General features: G+C 37.0%; 1 protein-coding gene across 1 annotated transcript in view; it reads right to left on the reverse strand.

The window, feature by feature from the left end:
• The window catches only part of INTS6 (integrator complex subunit 6), an 89,460-nt gene that overhangs the window by 62,222 nt on the left and 1,768 nt on the right, over window positions 1-25,470 (reverse strand). Inside the window, exons 3-4 of the mRNA XM_066380934.1 lie at window positions 25,210-25,359; window positions 4,602-4,691 (exon numbers count right to left, since the gene is read on the reverse strand). Coding sequence (XP_066237031.1) covers window positions 4,602-4,691; window positions 25,210-25,359 — 240 coding nt within the window. The remainder of the gene's footprint in view (window positions 1-4,601; window positions 4,692-25,209; window positions 25,360-25,470) is intronic.

The following is a 25,470-nucleotide window of genomic DNA, read 5'->3' on the forward strand; positions in this document are numbered from 1 at the left end:
GTCTATCTTTTCCTGAAATGGTAGGACATCATATAAATCAAATAAGTTCAAAAGAGCCCCAAAAGCCATTAAAGTTAACTATGGAGCATTTTCAAGTCTACGTAAATAGACTATAAATTACTTAAATATGAATTTTAATCTACCAAAAATTTTCAGCTCTATCTCCAAGAATTATAGCCTACATTCCCTTTAATATCAACTGCTCACCGAAAACAATTCTGGCTCTCTTTCCCCTAATCAAGATCAGACTATCACAATTCTTTACTGGTTCCAATGCTTCATGACAGAACATGTTTTCTTTACAGCCTACCAAGCACTTTCACATACATTATATTTCATTTAGTCTTCCAACAATCTTTATTTCATAGACAAGATGGGTATTTAGAGATGTTAAGTAGGTAGCTGGTGTAAGGTCGGTGGATAATGGGAGATGGTCATGTGGGAAACTCAGGCCCAAGAACTTTGGCTAGGACCGCCCACAACCAAGCGTGCCAAAGGAGGCTTCACAGGAAACGTTTGGAAAAAAGTGACAGTCTACCAGCCAGTGAGATTTCACCACGTCATGTTAGCTCGACTTCCCTAGAGGGACCCCTTTAAATATCTCCCACTCGGTTTAATCCGTGCAACTTCCCTGGCCTCCATCTTTCTTTCCTTGGGGCCAGGGAACCTTGCCGGGCGGGATGCGCTGTACTCAAAGCCTTTTGTTATTTCACACTTGGTGGCTCTGAGCCCTCTTCCTTCCTTCTCGGCAGGGAAAAAGACCTTACATTTTGGTGCCGAAAACCCGGGAGGAGTAGAAGTCCGCAAGGACCGCTCCTTTTCCTCATCCCCTCCGAGAAAGAACCAGGAGAAAGAACCAGGATCTCCGACCTTCCACCCACTTCGGCGCACGGTGCGGTAAATCCCCTGCCTCCAGCCTTCCTCTCAGTTCTTTCCTCTGAGACTCCCTGTCCGAAACCGTAGCTACGTCAGGGAAGTCTTTTCCGTTCGTCCAAGTGCGTGTGCTTGTGGAGACCTCCCCAAGCACATCCACTTTACCTTTTCTGTCCGTGGGCAAACCTTGAGTTTTTAGGACACTAATACTGAAATCACTCCAAGGACTGAGGGCAGCCATGGGGGCACAGGAATCTCCCTCCCTAAAGAAGAAGAAACTGTTCTTCTTCTCCGCTGTGGCCAGGCCACAGAACCCACTGAATTAGCCTCCTGAAGGGACTTTCGGTGTTAACACCCTCACCAATTTAACTATCGCCAAAAAAGCTGGGAACTGTTTGGAGATCTCTTACATACATGGCTCCTAATTATTCACGCGCCCGTCCTTAATCTCTGTGCTGCCTGTCCCACCATGCAGGCCTTTTTCTGGCCAGAGAAACCTCCCCTAAAACCTCCACTCCTAATCTTTCCTTCTCCGCGGACTCCCAACTCTCTCTCCCTCCTGTCTGACCCCCGGGGGCACCCCTCTCTCGGGACTTTTCTCTGGTCCCTCTGCGGACCTCTTTTGTGCTCGGTCTCTTCCCTCTGAGAGCCCCCTCCCCTCCCTTCTCAAAAACCTGTTTCTTATTCACCACTACCATCTCTTTCTCCTCCCCTGCTGGCCAGGGGACCCTCCCTTCACTGTGTTCTTAAACCCCTCCTCCGTCAGGCCATTCTCAGCCTGGCATTGGCTCTTACACCAGTTTTCAGGATGTCCAACCGCAATTTTCTTGCAGGAAGTTCCTGCCCTGTCCTGCCTTTGGCTCCAGTGTTTCCTGCGGGATCTGGGTGCCAGGCTCCGCATGAGCCCTCCTCCTCTTATTCTCAAACCCCTATCCGGAAACCTGTGAACATGGCATTTAAAATTTTAACGGTCCCAACTAGTAGAAACAGGCCAAGGCTGTTCGCCAGGCCCACATACAGCAGAAGGTAACACTCCAAACCCCGGCTCTTGTGGCAGCCCTGAGGCCAGCAGAGCCACCAGCAGCTTGCTTTAAGTGTGGCAAGCAGGACCACTGGTCTTAGCAGGGCCCCTGCAGCGGCTGCCCACTGAGCTCTGCCCTGACTGCAAGCAGCCCAGTCACTGGCGGAGCGATTGCCCCTTTGGGCAACAGGTTTTTCCTCAGCACCTCTATGTGGAGGACAAGCCGCCCGAATGGGAAGGCCAATCCAGCCAGGTGGGCGCATCGCTCGAACTCCTAGGACACGGCCTGGACTCGGAGAACCCAGGGTATGCTGCAACAAATGGGTAAGTCCATCTCATTTCTTGTGGACACAGGGGCTACCTTCTCTGTTTTGCCATCACACTCTGGACCTCTAGTTCCCTCACAGGTCTCGATTATGGGAATGGATGGGACCTCTTCCTTTCCCCTTTATATGCCACTCCTGACATGCAGTTTTGCCTCAAGCTTGCCTCCTTACAGGACCACTGGCAGTCGGAACCACTGGACTCCATCCATCTCCAGCTCACCAAAAGGCTGGACCCTACAAATCCCCCTATTACTCCTCTTTTTTTTAAATCCTTACAGGACCGCATCTGCAAAGTTTCTCCAGTCATGGCCAAACAGATGTTCCCCCTAACACCCCTCAAAGCCACCACCTTCTGATCTCCCCCTCCCCACGATACCCCTATTCAGCAGGAAGTAGCCAGACGAATAAATGGTGCCCCTTTTTCTATTTAACACAAAAGGTCAGAATGTAAGGTCGGTGGATAATGGGGGATGGCCACGTGGGGAACTCAGACCCACGAACTTTGGCTAAGACCGCCCACAACCAAGCGTGCCAAAGGAGGCTTCACAGGAACCATTTGGAAAAAAGTGACCCTCTACCAGCGAGATTTCACCACGTCATGTTAGCTCGACTTCCCTAGAGGGACCCCTTTAAATATCTCCCACACGGTTTAATCCGTGCAACTTCCCTGGCCTCCATCTTTCTTTCCTCGGGGCCAGGGAACCTTGCCGGGAGGGATGCGCTGTACTCAATAAAGCCTTTTGTTATTTCACACTTGGTGGCTCCGAGCCCTCTTCCTTCCTTCTCGGTGGGGAAAAATACCTTACAGCTGATACAAAGTTCACTGCTGGAAAATAATAAAAGGAAGACTAGAAACAAGTCCTTACTACAAGCCCAATTTGCATTCCACAATGTCACACAAGTAAAAATTACTGAACTTAAAAGCAACACTTGTCCTACTTAATCCCTTTGTAAATACAATGAGAATTAAAGTTAAGATTCTAAAGCAAATGCAAACAGTAAAGCATGCAGTCTAAACCATCTCCTTTCTATAGCATACTTTAAAAAACAAAATGTTCAAGAGCAATTCAGGCTTCCCTGGGTTATCTGTTCCTACGACAATGACGTAACCCAAATTTTGGTGTAAGTCGAAACACACCCTAGCCTAAGCCACTTACCTATCCTAACACGGTTGTAAAATCATAACCTAGAATATAAAAACACAACTAAGCCACAGAAAAAGTTTAACTCCCTCACTCATATGCCATGTTACTTTGTACTCTTCTGCCGCGTGCAACTAAGCTATATAGTTCACCCACAGTCTCTAAGTACAATGCTAATGGTGTAAACCAAAACACTCACATCTCAATTTTTTAAAGTTTTTATGGGAGTGAGCATCGTAAACTTGAAACGTCATGTCGAGACTGCTGTAATCCAAAGACCCCCTGGTACTACAATAAAAACCTCTTGAAGTTAAAACAATTCTATCAATTTCACCCTATCACACCACACAGAACCAACTCTGCATAAGGCATGCTACTAGAGAACAGATAAGGTTATCATTATACTATATTTGACTTAGAATAAAAACTTCCCCAAACCTTTTCCTAGTCTTAACCTTCTCGTGGCTTTGTTATACTCTAATCAAGGAGTGTCCACAGTGTAGTGCACATGACAATCCACTGAAATATAGGAAGAAATTATTAAAAGTCAGTCCCCATTTTTTTAACCTAAAATAGGAATTTTACTAAATTTACTGTGGCCCTAGCCGGTTGGCTCAGTGGTAGTGCGTCGGCCTGGTGTACGGGAGTCCCAGGTTCAATTTCTGGCCAGGGCACACAGGAGAAGCACCCATCTGCTTCTCCACCCCTCCCCCTCTCCTTTCTCTCTGTCTCTCTCTTCCCCTCCCACAGCCAAGGCTCCACTGCAGCAAAGTTGGCCCGGGCGCTGAGGATGGCTCTGTGGCCTCTGCCTCAGGCACTAGAATGGCTGTGGTTGCAACAGAGCAACGCCCCAGACGGGCAGAACATCGCCCCCTGGTGGGCATGCCGGGTGGATCCCGGTTGGGAGCATGCGGGCGTCTGTCTGACTGCCTCCGCATTTCCAACTTCAGAAAAATGCAAAAAAAAAAAAATTTACTGTATGAACTGATACTGGCACCCTCAAAAATACACACGTAATTGGGGTGAAGTAGGCTCAAAATTTTTTCACAGAAGAGATTTCTATTTAAGAGAATTTAAAGAACATTGCTACAAATAACAGAAGGTACATGAGCACTAAAAACTGCATCAAATAATCAAAGAGAAAATCTATTTAAGGTATTCAATATCCTGCAATGCATATAAAAATAAAGATATTTCAACTACATTTACATAATCCATACTGATGTAAACATAACTTACCTCATCCTGAACTCCGCTGGTAGTAGTCAACTTGCTCCCATCAGTAATTGTAATAATTATTGCTGGCTCCAAGAAAAAGGGGTTTCTTCCCTGATGTCAAAAAACACATTAATCTTATTAAGGTCTAGAAATTTGCTTAATTTTTCTATGTAAAAATTTCTGTGTAAGAAGTCAATTCTCAGAACAATGCATAAATCCCCCTTTCTTGTTAAATTTTACATACAGTATATAGCTTTTGTACATTAAAAAAATTATACAGACACAAAAACTAAACAGAGAATGACTGTAAAGGAGTAGGATTAGGTAGAGAAAAAGGTGGATTTTTTACTTCTTCCTACATGCATTTATATTTATGTAACTAATTAAAATATCTTAAAATAGACTCCAAATTTCAATTCTAATAACTGTACATAATTTAGATATTACAAATTAAAAGAACAGAAAGGTAATATTTTCTCAGCAATTTCTTAAAAGGAAGGCAAAATAGTAGGTGAACACTACCATGTAATTTAATCTATACCTTCAATCAAATGTCTAACCAGTAATTAGGTATATGGATGAAAGGACTTAACCGCTGCTCTAAGAGCTGGTCCCATAAAAACACCAGAGAAAACTCTGAGCTTAGCAAAATTAGTAATAGTCCAATATAAAAAACTAAAATTCAGAAGAATGATTCCTTTCACAAATTATTTGAAAAGAATATAAAAACAACAGTAGCAGTGACAGTGGAATACAGTGGCATAAAGCTCTCAAATGCTCTATATAAAAGGTACAATAACTTCAACAACTTCCATTCAAATCTCTAGTCAAGTCATTCTATAAATACTATAATCGATTCTGGGTGACAGATCTTCTGAGAGGCTCAGATAAACATAGCTTATCTTTTTTTTTTTTTTTTGTATCTTTCTGAAGTTGGAAACGGGGAGGCAGTCAGACATACTCCCGCATGTGCCCAACCGGGATCCACCCAGCATGCCCACCAGGGGGCGCAGCTCTGCCACAACCACAGCCATTCTAGCGCCTGAGGTAGAGACCATGGAGCCATCCTCAGCACCCGGGCCAACTTTGCTCCAGTGGAGCCTTGCTGTGGGAGGGGAAGAGAGAGACAGAGAGGAAGGAGAGGGGGAGGGGTGGAGAAGCAGATGGGTGCTTCTCCTGTGTGCCCTGGCCGGAAATCGAACCTGGGACTCCCGCACACCAGGCTGATGCTCTACCACTGAGCCAACTGGCCAGGGCCAAACATAGCTTATCTTTGACATATAAATGGCTCTTATTTAAGATATTAAGCACTTTCTATATAAAACTATAACCAAGGTAGAAGTTTCAAGAGGGTAAGCCTGGTATTTGAAATCAAAGGTACCCAATTCTCAGCTGCTAACAATGTTCAAAGACAGTAGTTTTATTGAATATGCTGTAAAAAAAAAAAAAAAGCATGACAAATTTGAATGTATATATGAAGCACTTGGAGAGCTTGATAAAATGGAGGTCTAATTCAGTAGGTCTGGAATGGAGACTAGCATTCTGCATTTCCAACAAGACTGCAGGCTAGGAGCTGCTTATGTGTACATATCATACTTAGAATAGCAAGGATGTAGAAGGGTTTTACATCCATGCAATATTCTATAATTCTATAACCTTTCCCTTATACATTTATATAACTCTCAATCACTAGCATATTACAGGACTTACTTAATATTTGTTGAACTTACACTTTTTCACATACAGTAATTATTATAACCTAATCACCATAAAGTGCTGGGGGGGGGGGGTTGATAAATTACATTTCTTGAGCAAGTTACACAAGTTGTAAGTGGCATAAACTGGTGTCCAGATGAAGAAAAAAATAAAATATGTTGGATATAAACTGTAGAAGATTTTGAACACAAAGTAGCATTCAAATGTTACAGAAGCTTTGGAGGAAAAAAACATGAATTATCTTCTCTTCCTCCTCTACAACATTCATGTAAACAGAACACAAATTTTTGGAACCATTACATTATACCATATTGCCTCAAATTTCACTCCTCCCAAGTGTAAACAACACTAATAAGGCTGGTCTTCTGATGGATCAGAAACGGGCAATGCTCATTCCCACCTCTGAGCTCTGACTGGTTCCCTCACATAAAGTCCTTTCCCTTGTCCCTGTCCTCAACCCATCCAATCCCTAATTATTCTTTAAGGCCCAGTTTAAGTCTTCCTCTTCTTCCATGAAACCTTTCCTGATTTACTCTGGCCTTAAAAATTTATACCATTCTCCTTCTCCAAATTCTAACTAAAGTAGTTTTCAAACCTAAATTAAGTGAACATAATATACTTATATTTAACATAATAAGTAGAATAAAATATAAATACATGTTTCTTCAAATAAAATTGGATTTGAAGCAGTTTCATGCACATTTTGAATACTACTTCCCTACAGGATTTATCCTCTCTCCTTACCCAACTACTTTTCATTTAAAGACTACTTAACACCTTGCACAACAATGTGAATATATTTAACACTCCTGAACTCTATACATAAAAATGGTTAAGATGGTAAATTTTGTTTCTGCTACAATTTTGTGAAACTACACTGTCCTGTATTATCTGCTATTGTTTCATGTGTTCCCATACAATGAAGGCAAGGATTAAGTCATATTTCTTCCTCAGCCCCAAGCACAATATATTTAAGCACTAAGCACTTAAATCTTCATTATTAACTAATTATATAGCCTAATACAAACCTACCCACGTTCATAGAACCATTTAATATTACTCAAACTTCAATAAAGTTTCAAAATATAAAAATGCTACCTTTACTTCAAAATAAATGAGTGCACCCCAAACTTAACACGGAACTCATGAAATTTGCTAGGCTACAAGGGTATACACTCCTTCTCTCCTGTATCGGTCTGGCCAACCACTGTCCATTCACATTCACATTCACATCTGTCATACAAACACTTAAAGAGCTGCTATCATACATCAGGCATTGTGTTAGGTACATAACACATAATCTCCACTCTCATACATAATAAATGTATGTACCTCTATATATATAAGAATAATTGTCCTAAACTGGCCTCTACAAATACCATTTTAGCTAAAATATTGGCAAAGGGAGATGTCCTAATACCTTCAAATTGCTGTAACTTGATTCCACCCTAACTCTAAAACTACTTTGGTTGACTTTGCTGCCTTACCAAAAAAAAAAAAAATCAGCTATCTCTCAAAACCACCAGAGCATGGACCAAATATTTGCTGGTACTGTCTCTGTATCATATCTTCATTTTAACCTAAGTCAAAATCATACTTTCTGACCAAAAGTCTGACATCTATCCATTCTGATTCCTTTATAAGCACACTGAGAATTATCATTCACAACCCAGAGAACTGATCATATTTATAATTAAAGAACAATGATCTATGGTATATTAAAAACTTTATAGATGATGGTATCAATCTAAAAACTAATACATACTTTCTTAACCATAATGTCTAAAATCAGTAAAATGGATTCAATTTAAGCTAAATTCAAACACTAGATTCAAAGTTATTATTTTCCTTGAAAACAAAATGAAGCTTTTAGTTGAAACTTTACTGGAGTTTTACATACATAGTACTCTGCCCACAGAGGCTATTCCTGAAATTACTATAGTAGCCATGTACTTAACAACTACAATAATAAAGAACTTATCTCAACTGACCCTAAAATCTTGGTGAGGTAAATGATCAGAGAGATTAAATGATATAACCCAGTCACCCAGTTGGTAACTGGTAAAGCCAGAATCTTTTTCCAAGTCCTAATCACAAGGTGTTTCAGCAGCACCTGAAGGTCCAATTGGTAGCAGCTAATGCTCAATACAATTCTATTCCAATCTAAATTACACAATATCCACCCAACAGTAAATAAGTTTGATTTTATTTAATATACTCTATCTGCAGTGAAATTAACTACAGTAGGACTATTCCCTTACGTGGACTGTTGCTGTGATTTCTTACCCATCAATTCTATATATAAATCAATGTATCTCCCCAAACAAAAACACACTGAAAAAAAAATGTATGTTTGCTTTGATGAAAAACTATATAAATTCAACCAACTTTCAGAAGGTATACAAATATAAGAAAATTAAAACAATACTGAGTTCTGTAATGTCTTAAAATTTTAGAAAATTAAGAAAAAGATTAAAGGTAGAAAAAAGTAAAGAAAAATATGACCATTTTCATTCCACCTATTTATCTAGATATTCTCAAATCTTTATTATATTTTTATCTTTAATAAGTATGTTTATGAAGTCATTCAATTGGGAAAAAGTCCATATTAGAATTTCCTGCAAAATTCACCTTGGTCATAAAGTTATAAACAGACTTCTACTTAGTTATAAGATCTCAAAATTAATAGATAGATAAATAAATAAATAAGTGAGCAAGTAAGCAAGCTCTGCAATGACGAAGGCAGCCAGTAGAGGGACTAGAAGTTTACTTTTACCAGTAGCAAAATTAAACTCTAGATGTTTTATACTGAAAGCAGTGATTCTTGGCAAAGAAATCTAGACATTCACTAGAAAAATATAGTGCAAAGTATAATATTCTACGTCTGGAGCTCTTTGCTAATGGAAATCCTATTGTTCAGAAAACCTGGTTTTAATAATGGTCAAAAGCCTAAGGTAATAGTTTTCTGGGATTTTTTGTTTGTTTTTGTGACAGAGACAGAGAAACTCAGAGAAAGGGACAGATAGGGACAGACAGACAGGAAGGGAAAGAGATGAGAAGCATCAATGCTTTGTTATAGTACCTTAATTGTTCATTGATGCTTTCTCAAATGTGCCTTGAAGGGGGGGATGGGGAGCCTACAGCAGACTGAGTGACCCCTTGCTCAAGCCAGAGACCTTGGGCTCAAGCTGGTGAGCCTTGCTCCAACCAGATGAGCCTGTGTTCAAGCTGGCAGGCAACCTCAGGGTCTCGAACCTGGGTCCTCTGCATCCCAGTCCGACGCTCTATCCACTGCACCACTGCCTGGTCAGGCCTAAGGTAATAGTTTTTATAAAGTAAAAATTTTCACTTATCTCAATAATTTAAAAATATCAGTGCTCAACAATTCAATTAAGGCATAATATCACCAATAAGAAAATTTATAGAATGTCATTACAGTAGAACTTTTCCAATAGAACCTATTTCATTTAAAAAAATTCTTTTGAAATGTTAAAACATTTTGCAAAAAAAAGTCTTAAAAATATAAAAATAAGGCTACTTTCTTGCCAAATATAAACTAGTCTGGCTCTCAGAATCAGAATTTTTAACTTGACCCCCAAACTTGTCAATGTACTGGGGGGAGGGGCACAGGAATTTCACTATACCTTTTCACAGGTTTTAGCTATTATCTTGTGAAGGAAAAGGAAGGCAACCTTGAGCATTCAGAAAACTTTTAGTTGCTACTGTGCTCTAAGAAAAGGGCTGGAGTTTTCTTTCAATGCCATCATACTCCACTGTGTTACCAAGTCCTTTGAACAGTCCCATAAGGACAGCCAAGTGCCTGTGTGTGCTACATGTTCCCATAGCTCAGGCTTCTGAGAAAATGTGCACCAAAGGTGAGCTCTCTGGCTTTCCTAAGGCAACATCTTCAGTTAATCCATACATATTACTTTATATCTAGCTATTTTGCTATATGCCCAGAAAGCTATGGCAAGTAGCAATTAACAAAATAGATGTTAAGATGTATAATATCTTATACATCTAGGCTAAAATATCACCTAGCAAGAATATCAGAAATTTCCAGAAATAGCCTGTGCTTCATGCAAATAATATTAACAAGCAAAAAGATAGAAAGGGTTGCCTTGAGAAATACATACTAGTCCCCACTAAAAGTTCTCCTGCATATACAGAATAAGTAAGTACTAAGCAGGACTGCTATTAAAAATTTTAGAACAGTTAAATTGCTAGGTTAGATCTTTAGGTTTTCTTTATTTACACCTTTGTAGAATCTACTACAATAAAAATATCTATCTTATTTCCCTCTATTACCACAGACAGTAAACAGGTAACAATGTTTCTTAAAATATGACAAACCACCTCCTATTCACTTAGAAACTTTTTATATAATTCCTTACATAATTTAACAAAATTCAGAGTCTATAAAAAATTTTAATATAGAAACAATAATATTAAACATAATATTCTACTTTAACCCTCTTTCTAAAATAAAAGTATCTTAGGATACAGCTCACATCCAAAGACTTATTAGGCCCTGGCCGGCTGGCTCAGCGGTAGAGCGTCGGCCTGGCATGCGGGAGACCCGGGTTCGATTCCCGGTCAGGGCACGAAGGAGAAGCGCCCATTTGCTTCTCCACCCCCCCCCTCCTTCCTCTCTGTCTCTCTCTTCCCCTCCCGCAGCCAAGGCTCCATTGGAGCAAAGATGGCCCGGGCGCTGGGGATGGCTTCTTGGCCTCTGCCCCAGGCACTAGAGTGGCTCTGGTCGCAGCAGAGCGACGCCCCAGAGGGGCAGAGCATCGTCCCCTGGTGGGCGTGCCGGGTGGATTCCGGTCGGGCACATGCGGGAGTCTGTCTGATTGTCTCTCCCCGTTTCCAGCTTCAGAAAAATACAAAAAAAAACCCCAAAAAACAAAAAAACAAAACAAAGACTTATTAGTCATAATACTGATAATAATAAATACTATTACAAAAAATATAACAGGAACTTTTAATACATAGTTTCTAACAACTAAATTAACATTTTTAGTTCGGTACAGCTCTTTGACATTTACATACCACAACTAGAATTTTTTCAATATTATTACCTGCACTAATATTTACATACTTAATATTAAATCATACTTAAAATTAATCTTTATATCAGCTCTTTTTTTTATTTTAGCCTAAAACTACAATAGTAAGAGCTATGAAATCATAGCCCTAAAATTAATTTTCCATTCATTAATTCATTGTCATTAACACTGTTTAGTTACTTTTTTAAAGGATGGGCAAATTCATTATATTTAGGGATGAATATGCAACAGACTAATTACACATTCCAAATAAAACATATTTAAGTCAAAGGCCTGACAGATGTACATTGAAATCAATATTCCAAAGCCAGAATTACAAATTTTAGATTTATTTTAGAATTCAGCAAGATTTTTACTTTTATAGTTAAGATCTCAAATGGTGTGGCATAAACAAGTCTTTTGATGTAAAAACTCTAAAATATTCATCTTAAAAAATTAGTGGTTTTAAAATAATACTTTTGACTATATACAAAAAATCTCCTAAGAATACATTACCAACCGATTAACCATGGGTGCCTTGGTAGAATGGAAATGAGCATTATTGTAGTTTTGAATATTACATATTCAAAACAAGTACTCTTTGCCTGACCAGGTGATGGCACAGTGGATAGAGCACTGGGATGCGGAGGTCCCAAGTTCAAAAGCCCTAAGGCCGTCAGCTTGAGAATGGGGTCGCTGGCTTGCGCATAGATTCATAGACGTGACCCCATGGTCGCTAGCTTGAGCCCAAAGGTCGCTGGCTTGAGCCCAAAGTCACTGGCTTGAGCAAGGGGTCACTCGCTCTGGTGTAGCCCCCCACCCCTGGGTCAAGGCACATATGAGAAAGCAATCAGTGAACAACTAAGGTGCCGCAATGAAGAATTGATCCTTCTCATCTCTCTCCCTTCCTGTCTGTCTGTCCCTATCTGTCCCTCTCTCTGACTCTATGTCTCTGTCAAAAAATTAAAGAAAAACAAGTACTCTTCAAAATTAAAAGGCACTTAGTATCTAAAAATAAAACTTTAAAAACCTGCTAGTGTATAAAAACCTAGTTCTTAGAATACATTAAGGTCTGTATCTATTAAAAAAAATGTTTCAAGTAATTCCATTATACAATTGTGTACCAATACAGTTCCTTTACCTAGCCATGTAATTCTTTATGTTAAATATATAACAGCATTAAAAACAGATGGAAAATTAAGATAAGCAAAAGAGGAGAGAATCCCATATATTTGTTTTAATATATATAATAAGAAAGGAGCAATATCCTAGAATTTACTTTAAATAATAAACTAAATAGCAATGATGCAATAAATAATGACTATAAGAACTAGAAAATTAACTGAGAAAAATGAATGTTACAGGCCCTGGCTGGTTGGCTCAGCGGTGGAGCACTGGCCTGGTGTATGGAAGTCCCAGGTTCGATTCCCAGTTAAGGCACACAGGAGAAGCAACCATCTGCTTCTCCACCCCTCCTCCTTCTTTCATTCTACTCCACCCTCTGCAGCTAAGGTTCAAATGGTTCAAACAAAGTTGGCCCCAGGCACTGAGGATGGCTCCATAGCCTTACCTCAGGCACTAAAATAGCTCAGTTGCAGAGCAATGGAGCAGCAGCCCCAGATGGGCAGCGCATCGACCCATCAGACCACTTGCTGAAAGGATCCCGATCAGGGTGCATGTGGTGGTCTGTCTCTGCCTCCCCACCTCTTAATTAAAAAAAAAGTTAATGTTAAGGAAAGTCAATAACTGATAAGGCTAAGAATACCACATCAAAGGACAGCAATATAAATTCAATATATTTAAAATATTTAATATTTTCACAGAATTTGAGTTTTAGATTTAAACTAAAATGTAAAGTTTGAATAAGATTACTCTAACAAATCAATGATTGGTTTTGGTAATATAAAACAGTAGTAGCAGCCAAATAAGTGTTTATATACTGGCATAAAATGAGTAATGAGGGTATCAAAAAATATCATTTTACTTAAGAAGTACATTCTGGGTAAGAACTTAATATATCAACTATATTAAATGAATTGGGTAATATCAATCTAGGAAATAATTATTCCAGTAAAGCACACATTATAAACATCTTAGAAACATGGCAAGAGCCTGACCAGGTGGTGGCACAGTGGATAGAGCATCGGACTGGAATGCAGAGGACCCAGGTTAGAGACCCCGAGGTCTCCAGCTTGAGCGCAGGCTCATCTGGTTTGAGCAAAGCTCATCAGCTTGGACCCAAGGTCGCTGGCTTGAGCAAGGGGTTACTCAGTCTGCTAAAGGCCACAGTCAAGGCACATATGAGAAAGCAATCAATGAACAACTCAAGTGTCGCAACTAAAAACTGATGATTGATGCTTCTCATCTCTCTCCATTCCTGTCTGTCTGTCCCTATCTATCCCTCTCTCTGATTCTGTCTCTGTAAAAAAATTTTTTAAATAAATAAATAAATCCTCTCCTCTTCTAATTTTAAAAAAAAAGAAACATGGCAAGAAAAGTAAAAAATAAAAGCCAAGAAGAAAACATATTTTCAAAGACAACTGAAGTTATACACTAATAAAATTAATCTGACTACAATAAATCATATAGCTCTGCCTACTCTATCAAGATTAATCATCTACTTGGGTTTTTAATTACCACTAAATCTACAGCTATTATCTTTGCAAAAGTCTAGGTAAGTTACATCTTTAACCATTATGGTTATTTCTGTCTAAAAACATACATATTATGAATATGAATATGATCTCAAAAGAATCATTCACACACACAGCTGTCCTACAACGATGGAATTTTATCGTAACATTCCACAGTTATCTTCAAGACAGCAATTGATAATGAGAAGGAACTGCCTAATAAGCATGTGTATCAGTCAAGTTAGCAATAAAGCGTACAATTTAATAAAGGAAAACTCATGATAAGCACTTGGGAAAACTGAGTCCATTGTTTCTCATATGCAACAGCTGACGGACAACCTAAAAATAATTTAATTAAATAAATCATAATGCCAGATTAATGTTAATGGACCCTGTTTTGTAAAAACTATGGTTTTCATTTTCTAGATCTAGAAGGGATGATAACCTAATTTCAGCGAGATTTTTTAAAAGAAATATTTAAATTTTTCCAAACCCATTACACAGGTGTATATACTTGAGTAACAAGTTTCTAGAAATCCACTCTGCTAGATTACAATTCAAACATTTATTAATGCATGATATGCTAAATACCTTCCCAAGTGTATATAGATTTTAAGTTTTCAAAGTAGATGACTTTTTTGGAAAAACAAAATACTATCCACATATTTGGGCCTACTGTTTAAAGAAATTTTATAAGTCTTCCTAACTATACATATAAATCCACCAAGGTTATTCCTTAGAAATGAACCTCACGGAAAAGCAGATGTCATATATGGATGACTGCAGATTGTTACACTGTAGACTGCTGCTATAGCTCATAAAAATGGAAGATCTAAGAATATGATAAAAGATTTTTTTTACATTAGTATTTGCATTCAATAAACAAATCTTGTTTGGGCTAAATATGAGCCATCATGAGTTACCAATAAAATTTAGATATGAAGACCTTTGCTCTTTCTACTACTACCTGATTTTGGCCGAATTTCTGGAGCCAATTTCTTTTTTTATTATTTTTTTCTAACTTATTGCTTTGAGAAATAGGACTGATGACTAAAATTGCACAACAAAAAATCTTAATTTTATATTAAATGATCAGGAACCATCACAACTAAGGCATTAACAGAGACCAAAAGATCGTTTCACTTATTCTGGATAATCCAAAGGTACTCCACACTGTCATTTTCTTTCAGACTTAACCTTTATAACACTACCCACTTTGGTTTTTTACAAAGTTTCACAGAACACCGCATACTCAATCATCTTTAGTTCCAGTAAATAAAAATAATCTCTTGTTAAAAATAATAATGTTTTTAATCCTTTCAGAATTGTTTAGATGCTTCAGTGTTTAAACTCCAGAATACTTGGAGGACTTCATTAGTGTTTCCTAATATTTACTTAGATTTACCAGCTATGACACAAATGGAAAGTATTCATTCATTTAACCTACCAATTACCAATCATGTCATTCACTAGTTACAAATTATATTACTCAATTACTAATGCTACAATTACTATTTCTCAAACACTAAAAATTGTTTTAATTTCTACAATAAACTTTCTCCCCAATAGCACATCTGGGCAAAACTAGGGATAAAAATTATTAAAATGTCATACCTTTTTAAGGCACAGATGAGAAAAGGTAAGAGGACATAAGACTAGTGTTAAGACATTATTAGGCTGATATAAATTTGTCCTTTGGTTACAACTAATCCTCTTAATAAGTTAAAATATAATTTATGGGCAACTAGCTCTCAATATACCAATAATAAAATTTCAAATCACACATGCCCTAGAAAAGCCACATAAAAAAATCCTTCCTAGGCTTGTATTATTGTTATTTCCCCACAATAAATCTACATTACAAACAATAACAGGGATCATACATTTTATACTTGACCTTTCTTATGAATAAAAACCTCCCCTTCACCCCTATCCTAATCATCTCCAACTTGAATTCTAAAACATAGTTACAAAGCCCTAGAAATGGACCCAGATATAAATTTTCTCAAAGAAGCTTAAAACCTTTCTTGCTTTGAAAATCAAAAAAAATTTTTTTAGCTTAACCAGTAGTAGCACAGTAAAGCACTGACCCAAACTACTGAGGTCGAGGGTTCAAAACCTCCAAGTCGCTGGATCTGAGCATGGGCTTTCTTCAGTGTGTGGGGTCACTGGCTCGAGTGGGAAATCATCTTGATCCCAATGCTCACCAGCTTGAGCCCAAAGATCAATGCCATGAAAAGCCCAAGGTCACTGGCTTGAGCATGGGGAGACTGGCTCAGCCCCAGTCAAGTTAAGAGAAGGTTCAAGTACAACTAAAAAAAGTGAAAGCAACTACAGGTTGATGCTTATCACCCTCTCTTCCTCTCTCTATTAAAATACAAAAAATTAAAATAAATACAAAATCTTTTTAAGATCGTTTTAAGTGCTTGCTTTTATTAAGCTGTTTCTGAACAAGAAACAGACTTTTGGGAAAAGACTTTTACAAGACAATATTTTTGGAAAAAATCTATAGAGAGCCTCAATTCAAAACCAAAAGCCATTGTGTTCCCTATGGCAACAAATTTTACTTTAGCTGGAACTGCTCCTAATTCCAGCTTCACATGATGGATTATGAAACAATTTTTGTTTTTTGGTTTTTTTGAAAGGTTTCAAATTAGGAAGCTTAACCTTGTCAAGTGTTAACCACACTATTAGGGAGGATGATAATCACCATCATCTGAACTTGTACCGTGTACCAAGCAGACACTTTGTTAGATAATTAACAAATGTTTACGTGGTTGAGCTTGGATTTGGGATACCCAACAACAAAAAGTCTAAATAAAATTTCTGTTAAAAGAACATGTATTTCTAATTCTTATAAAAATTTTCCAGATTAGTATTATCACCATTTAGTGGCTGAAAAATTGGAAACTCAGTGAGATTAAAGAACATATAAATGCAACATAGGCTAGTAAGTGGCAGCACCAGGCAGAGTTCTGATGAAGCACTTTTCAGTATCACACTGATTGTTCAAAACAAAACTGGATAAAATTCTCTATGTAACCGTAATTCCAATTTTTAAAATTCAAATAAAAGGAAATTCACAAAAATAATAATATGCTATAATAATAAATTATGTTGTATATCACTTAATCTTTACCACAATCCTGCAAGATGGATCTTTTCACCCCATTTTCCCTGTGCGGATACTAAGGCAGAGATTACGTAACTTGCCAGTAGCTCATGGGTAAAGTGGGAATACATAGAACCAAGTAGATTTTTCTGAATCTTAAAACACAATGAGACTGACCAGGCGGTGGCGCAGCTGATAAAGCGTCGGACTGGGATGCAGAGGAACCAGGTTCGAGACCCCGAGGTCGCCAGATTGAGCACGGACTCGTCTAGTTTAAGTAAAGCTCACCAGCTTGGACCCAAGGTCGCTGGCTTGAGCAAGGGGTTACTCAGTCTGCTGAAGGCCCATGGTCAAGGCACATATGAGAAAGCAATCAATGAACTAAGGTGTCGCAACAAAAAACTAATGATTGATGCTTCTCATCTCTCTCCATTCCTGTCTGTCTGTCCCTGTCTATCCCTCTCTGACTCTGTCTCTGTAAATAAAAAACAAGAAAACCCCACAAAACCACAATGATACAAGATTCTCAAAATTAGCTTACATGAAAAAAAGCATAATAAACTAATTACAAAACTGTCCAAGTAAAAAGCTATAAACATAACAATACTGGCAGGCATACTATACTGGAAAAGTTGATTAAATTAACTAAGTTAATAGCTCTGTATTAAAAACCTTACATCAGCAGTATAACTATGAAATAAAAAGTCTAAAAGTGCTATTAAATATACACATATATTAGCATCTAGGCCTTAAACTAAAAATGGTAAAAAAAAAAATCCTGTCAACTATCCTCCACATTCATATTCTTTTTTCCAAACAAGGGAGTGGGCAGAAAAATTCAGTTGAAGCTAACAAACTGTATTTTCATAGGGTATTACAAGAAAGACTCAGTGCAACACACTGACAAAATTATATAACCAGTTTTCAGAGGGACTGAAAGAATGTGTATTTTATTAGAGAATTCTACACACACCCCTCAAAAAAGGACTCAGGCCCTGGCCGGTTGGCTCAGCGGTAGAGCGTCAGCCTAGTGTGCGGGGGACCCGGGTTCGATTCCCGGCCAGGGCACATAGGAGAGGCGCCCATTTGTTTCTCCACCCCCACCCCTCCTTCCTCTCTGTCTCTCTCTTCCCCTCCCGCAGCCGAGGCTCCATTGGAGCAAAGACGGCCCGGGCGCTGGGGGTGGTTCCTTGGCCGCTGCCCCAGGCGCTAGAGTGGCTCTGGTCGCGGCAGAGCGATGCCCCAGAGGGGCAGAGCGTCGCCCCTGGTGGGCGTGCCGGGTGGATCCCAGTCGGGCGCATGTGAGAGTCTGTCTGTCTCTCCCCATTTCCAGCTTCAGTAAAATAAAAATAAATAAATAAATAAATAAATAAATAAATAAATAAAAAGGGACTCAGATCTACTGGTTAAACCTTTAACTTAAATTTATTCTTAAACATTATATAAATTGCTAATAAAATCTGCATAACTATTCCTTAATCAATTGGTATCTTTAAAATAGTTCAGAAATGTGAAACTGTTTTAACTTCTCTAGGACTTATTTTCTTCATGAAAAAAATGGAGTCAACTTCTAACATCACTATGAATTCTATAGCCATATGAAACAATAATCATAAGAAAATACTTATAGAAAGTCCAATGAAAAGTTCTGTCAGTAGATGCAAAAGTTCAATTTTTTCAAGATTGTGTAATAAAATTCACTAATGTTCAGACTTAGGATATATGTATTAAGTTGTATTTCAATTAAAAGTTGGTGGGGCCCTGGCCAGTTGGCTCAGTGGTAGAGCATCAGCCTGGCATGCAGGAGTCCCAGGTTCGATTCCCAGCCAGGGCACACAGGAGAAGTGCCCATCTGCTTCTCCACCCCTCCCCCTCTCCTTCCTCTCTGTCTCTCTCTTCCCCTCCCGCAGCCAAGGCTCTATTGGAGCAGTTAGCCCGGGCGCTGAGGATGGCTCTGTGGCCTCTGCCTCAGGTGCTAGAATGGCCTTGGTTGCAACAGAGCAACACCCCAGATGAGCAGAGAATCGCCACCTGGTGGGCATGCCGGATGGATCCCTGTTGGGCGCATGTGGGAGTATGTCTGACTGCCTCCCCGTTTCCAACTTCAGAAAAATACAAAAAAAAAAATAAAGTTGGTGGGAAGAACAATCAGGGAATACATAAAACCTAAATCAAACCCCAAACACTTCAGTTGTTTGTTTATGGTCTGGTGACCATGTTTAAGTTAAACAGATCGATAATAAGGTTAAACAAAAATTAAGTTTATATAAAGAATTTTTAAAATTAAATAAAAAGCACAGCTGATTTGTGTTCAACCAAAAATTGCCCACCAAGACAACTTTAATTATAGATTATAAATTTAAATAAAGGAGTATGGTGGCTAAAAGTAATTTCAAATATTTAAGAAAATCTCTCACGTTATAACATATTACACATCACTTTGAAGAAATCCATAACATGAACATGGATAAACTATCCTTGTGGCTAATTCTGACCCAGATGACCTTAAATCAAGTCAAAATACTTAAATAAGTGAATTCTTTCATTCAGTGAATTGTTCCTGGCCTTTTAATTTTCAGTTGTACAGTTTAACTGTGTACGATAATTACTGAGATCTCGCTTGAAGAAAAATAAAATTCTGTTTGAATAAGTAGAACCTTTTATTTCTTGTCTCTACTTTTTAAAAATAATTTCTTATTAAGACTGCAATGATGTCCTTATTCTTTTTCATTTGCTTTTGAAAGACCATGACCAGGGTAGTTTTGATGCTTTAGAAAACAGATTTAAAGTGTAAACATATGAAGAAAAATTCTAGCAAGTATTTTCAAAGAAAATAAAAATCTTTGAATTTTTTAATTGCCACCTTAAAAATTAATGCTCAGTGAAAAATAAATCATATCCATTTTATGCTATGAGCTCAAATATTAAACTATTCCTTAATTTACTCAACAGATATACTCCTCAAGGCTTCCTTGCAAATCAAACTTAGATAATTCTCATCCTAAATGCACTAGGGGGAACTCCTATATGAAAGAATCCTAAAGCTTGTGCTTTTGTCTCCTAAGGGATCCTTTTCTAACTTTTATTCCTGCAAACTGACGACTTCCTGATTTACCTACATCTAGCTTTTACTTAATAAATTATTTTAAAACACTATCCCTGTACTTTATTCCATGATTGTCAATTGCCCTTATGGCAACTTTAGCCAAGTTATACTATTTAATTTTCACAATGCTTCCCAAAAAAGAATACAAAGTCCAATAAGAAAATATATAGAATTAATATACCACTAATAGATTTTAAACCATTTAATAAAATTCAGCCTTAAATATTACTAGATTTTTGTAATTGTTATTTCAAATTTTGAGCTGAAAAATAATAGAAGAGGTAAAAATCTGTTGATTAAAAAAGTATGCTTTATGTCTTACTAAGCAAGCACCTCATAATTTTTAAAATACATTTTACCATCCTATCCCGTTTAACCCTCTCAGGCTTCTCACTGATTCTGTAATAAGGTACAATGGCTTCATTATTGGCAATTTGGAATATAAACCAGCAGAGGTGCAGAGTGGTAAAACTGACTGCCCAATGTTACATGCAAATGTTAAGGTCAAAATGGGATTCTAGTCTTCACATTCCTGGTCATTCCTCTTTTTTTATACAATTAAACAAGTTTGACTGTAGAGTCCCCTATCAGCCAATAGTAATTACTGAAAATAATTTTAGAACGGTTAAAAGTTCAGGGACTTCCCAAGATCTTAGAGTGAGGAAAAAGCAGTCTCAACAACTAGTGTTGGGAATACTAGATGTCTATATGCAAAAGAAAAGAGGTTAAAACCTCGCCCTACAGTAAAAATTTACTCAAAAAGGATTAAAAACTAGAACTCCTAAAACAAAATATAGAGGAAAAGCTTCAAAGACATTGGGTTTGGCAATGATTGCTTGGATATGACAACAGAAGCATGGGCAACAAAAGAAACTGCTGATAAATTGGACTATATTAGAAACTAAAATTTCAATGCATCCAAAGAAACAATCAATAGGGTGAAAAGGCAAGCCCTGAAACGTGAGAAAATATTTACAAATCACATTATCTGATAAGGAATTAGTATTCAGAATCTTTAAAGAACTCTTACAACTCAAAAATAAACCTTTTTTAATGAGCTAAATCTTGAATAGACACTTCTCTAAAGCCTATTTACAAAAATATCCAACCAGCATATGAAGAGATACTCAACATAAATTAGGTAAATACAAATAACCAATAAGGTTATAATCTCATACCCATCAGGATGACTAATATCAGAAAAACAGAAAACGGTGTAGGCAAGGATGCAGAGATTGGAATTCTTGTGCAGTTAGTGGAAATATAAAATAGTGCAACTGCTACAGGAAGCAATACAGTGGTTCCTCAAAAATTTAAAGAGATTTACCATATGATCCAACTGCACTTCAGGGTATATATCCAAAAGAATTGAAAGCAAGATCTTTCACATTTGAACACTATATTAATAGCAGCCCTACTCACAATAGCCAAGAGGTGGAAGCAACTCAAGTGTCCACCGACAGATGAATGGATAGCAATATGTGGTCTATACATACAATGAAACATTTTTCAGCCTTTAAAAGGAATGAAATCTTGACACATGCTATATAGCATGTATGAACCTTGAGGACATTATGCTAAGTGAAATAAGCCAGTCACAAAAAGACAAATACAGTTGACCCGTGAACATGGGATTGAACTGTGTAGGTCCAATTATACATGGTTTCTTTCCAATAGAAATGTGCAGTACTATAAATGTCTTTATGATTTTAACATTTTTCTCTAGGTTACTTTTAAGAATACAGTATATAATACATGCAACACACATAACATGTGCTAATTTCCAGTCAACAGGTTTATTAGTATAGTTTTGGGGAAGTCAAAAGCAGGGGTTGGTGTACCTAACCTCTGGCATTGTTCAAGGTCAATTGTACTGTTTGATTCCACTTATAGGACGTATATCTAAAGTAGCCAAATTCAGAGACAAAATGTAAAATGGAAGTTGCCAAAGGCTGGGGGGAGGGTAAGTGAGGAGTTATTTGTTTAATGGGCATAATTTCAGTTTTATAAGATGAAAGGTCCAGAGCTTGATTGCACAATAATGTGAATGTACTTAACATTACTGAACTACACACTTAAAAATGATTAGGATTGCAAATTTGATATATGTTCTTTACCAAAAGTTAAAATTTAGAAAAAATATTCAGGAACTTAAAAAATTTACCAAACACAATTGACCATTGTGTTTGCAGTTTATATTCAGCACAGTAGTATGTTCAAGTATAATAATCTATTTTCTTTTGAAAAGATGTCTCTGTAGGTCAATAAATACCAAACTGTTAATACATCTGTTGATAGCCTATGGAAAACCAAAATTTAAATGGGTATCAAGTTTTCATTACTTGACCTACCAACATTAAAGAGAAGCCTGTATTTTGTACTGAGTACTAAATAGGTAATGTTTGGGTAACGTTTATGCAAAGGAAGAAAAAATCGTATTTTTAGAACTCTATGTGAATTTTCTAAGTTCACAAAAAGTTCTTTATGCTGAAAAATAAAGTTGGTTAAAATTATTCTAAGATTCACTCCATTTTATCCTATCTAAAAAGCCACCTTTTTTTCAATGAAGTAAACACTTGGCACTGAAAATTCTAAAAATTAAACACATATTGTATCTCTTTTTAGGGTACTGGTCAAGGATTATCTTCACAGTGAGGACACAAAGTAGTAGATCAGGTACCAATCTAAGTCCTGAAACAATCTCATCAGTACTAATACATTGAGTAGAATAATATTTAGCATCTAAACCTAATTGGACTCTAACATTAAAAAAAAAAAAGACTGGCCCTGGCCGGGTGGATCAATGGACAAAGCATCCACTCAACATGCCAGAGGTCACAGGTTCCATCCCCAGTCAGGGCATGTATGAGAAGCAATCAATGAATACACAACTAAATGGAACAAGAAAGTGAAACAATGAGTTGATGCTTCTCTCTTCTCAAATGTGTGGAAAAAGATTTTAAAAGCGATCAAGTTGAAAACATTGACAGAAAACAGAACAATTTGTAACAATATGAAAAATAAACTAACTTACACATAAAACTTTAATCAGATTTCAAAACTAAAGATATGCCCTAACTTTAGATATCAAGGCTGGTTCAAATTTTCAGTGGCTCTCAAAAAATCAGCATTATGTTTGAAACTCTGGTAAACATATATGAAAATATATATGAAATTTAGCTGTAATAAACAATTTAATAATATATAATTAAGAAAAAGATTGACTAGGAACTACACATTGTTCTATGATTATAGAAATATCAGCAAATCGTACTGATTATAAAAATTAAATATTTATAAGGACTTCTTTATGCAAGGATTTTTTTATTGGGATATCCAAAGTGCTTGAGAAAAACATTCACCAAGAATCATTTTGTTCTCTGCTACTTTAACCTTACAGAGGCCCTGCAAATTCTGTTAGTATCCTAGTTAATATCTCAAAGATGTTTTACTTGCAGGTATGCTAACTAAATTAACAGATGCAGTACAGATATTAAAAATACTTTTGGTTATGGGAAAAATCACATGTATGTGCAAGTATGGCAGTATCTATCCATATATATGTACACATATATACGTATCTACACATACTTACACATACATGCCCATATTTAGATTTTTAAGAAAATTTAGAAATTTAAAAGGTTTTCACATGCTCAATAAAATCAATGTTGTCTTTCATCTAGTTCACCTTTTCTCATTTCCTCCAATTATTGAGATTATATACAAATATTTAGTACTGTAGGCTCCACAGATCCTGATACATAGTATGAAAAAAGGGAAGTATTTATGTAAACACACTGAGGCTACAGAATAAAGGCATTCCACTGAAAATGGGCAGATATATGGTAAGAATATACATATTTACTTAAACAATGAAAGTGCAATTAGATAAAAAAAAAATAGACTCAAAGTGACTCTGAATTGTAACTGGTGTACTTTACATGCTATTTGGCTAAGTTACCCCTAAGAAGTAAAATACCAACATTTCTAAACCAAGGGGACAAATCTGTTTTTCCATATAAAGCAACTACAAGTTACAGTAAAAAGAGTATTCACCCATGAAATTTGTGAAACTCATGAAAACTGTGGCCACTAAACTTGAAAAGAATAAAATGTATACTAAATGTCACTGTGGTAATAGTGCTTTACACTACATCATAAAAATTAAACTCCTTGAATTTAATATTTTATGTGTAACATTACACATAACACATCTTTTACTTTCAGGCCTGACATCTCAAAACGTTAACAGACCACCTTACATTATTCCATAGTGATCACTTGATCTAAACCTCTTGTCTCTGCTTTAAATAGATAAAAGTGCAGAACAGGCAGAGGGTGGGAAGGGGTAAGAAAGTAAGGAAATGTTCCTACATATTTTCAAACAGCCTTTTCTCCAAGGTTTTAGAGTTAAAAAAGAAAAATCTCTGGACCTGCCATTTTATACAGGAATGACTTCAGAATTCTCCCTGCATAATGCTCCTTTATAAGCTTCAAAAAGCTGAGAAATCTTAAATCTACTCAGCCAGTTATTGCACTCCAATGCAGATCTTACCTTTCATAGTTATACAATATGATTAAATAAAACCCTAATATATAATAGAATAATTTCCTCTAACATTTTTTACTAACAGAAATGAAGACCACTAATCAACTACTGTCTGTAAAGTTACTGTAGTATAACTGCCAGTAGTTAAGAGAATCAGAGAAACTTGAGTGGTGAAGCAGGATGTTTACCCTTTTATGTCATGAGTGCAAGGTATTAAAACTAAATTCATACCAACATTATAGCAAATAACTTAGCTTCTAATTCTGAATACAAGTAAATTTTAAGAAAAAGAGGGCCATAAAACCATATACAGCATGGTCAGTTTCATTTTTGTATTATATGTATGTCATGCTTTAACCTGAAATGTTTTATACTTGTGTTTCACGTTATAGTTTTTGGGCTGGGCTGTGTTTTTCCACAAAGAAAAGAATCAAGTGATTTCCACCTTAACATTCAACCTACCTGCCCATAGTTGTCTATGCCAGTTACTAATCTATTTAAATTTAATAAATCAAAAGCTGTCCTTAGGGATTGGCCAAGAGTCGTAAGTCCTTCAGCCTGAAGGTTTTTCAGTTCATTCATAAACGTTGCATGGTTTTCTTTCCATCCGGCCTAAAAAGAAAAATGTTAAGAATTTTTTTTCATCTTTTAAAGTCATATATACACAGGCAACCATTACAATCTGTGGTTCATCAAGTAGTTGCTTCGCTTTACACTTAACTC

The sequence above is a fragment of the Saccopteryx leptura genome, chromosome 4, assembly GCF_036850995.1.
Source record: "Saccopteryx leptura isolate mSacLep1 chromosome 4, mSacLep1_pri_phased_curated, whole genome shotgun sequence".
Lineage (NCBI taxonomy): Eukaryota > Metazoa > Chordata > Mammalia > Chiroptera > Emballonuridae > Saccopteryx > Saccopteryx leptura.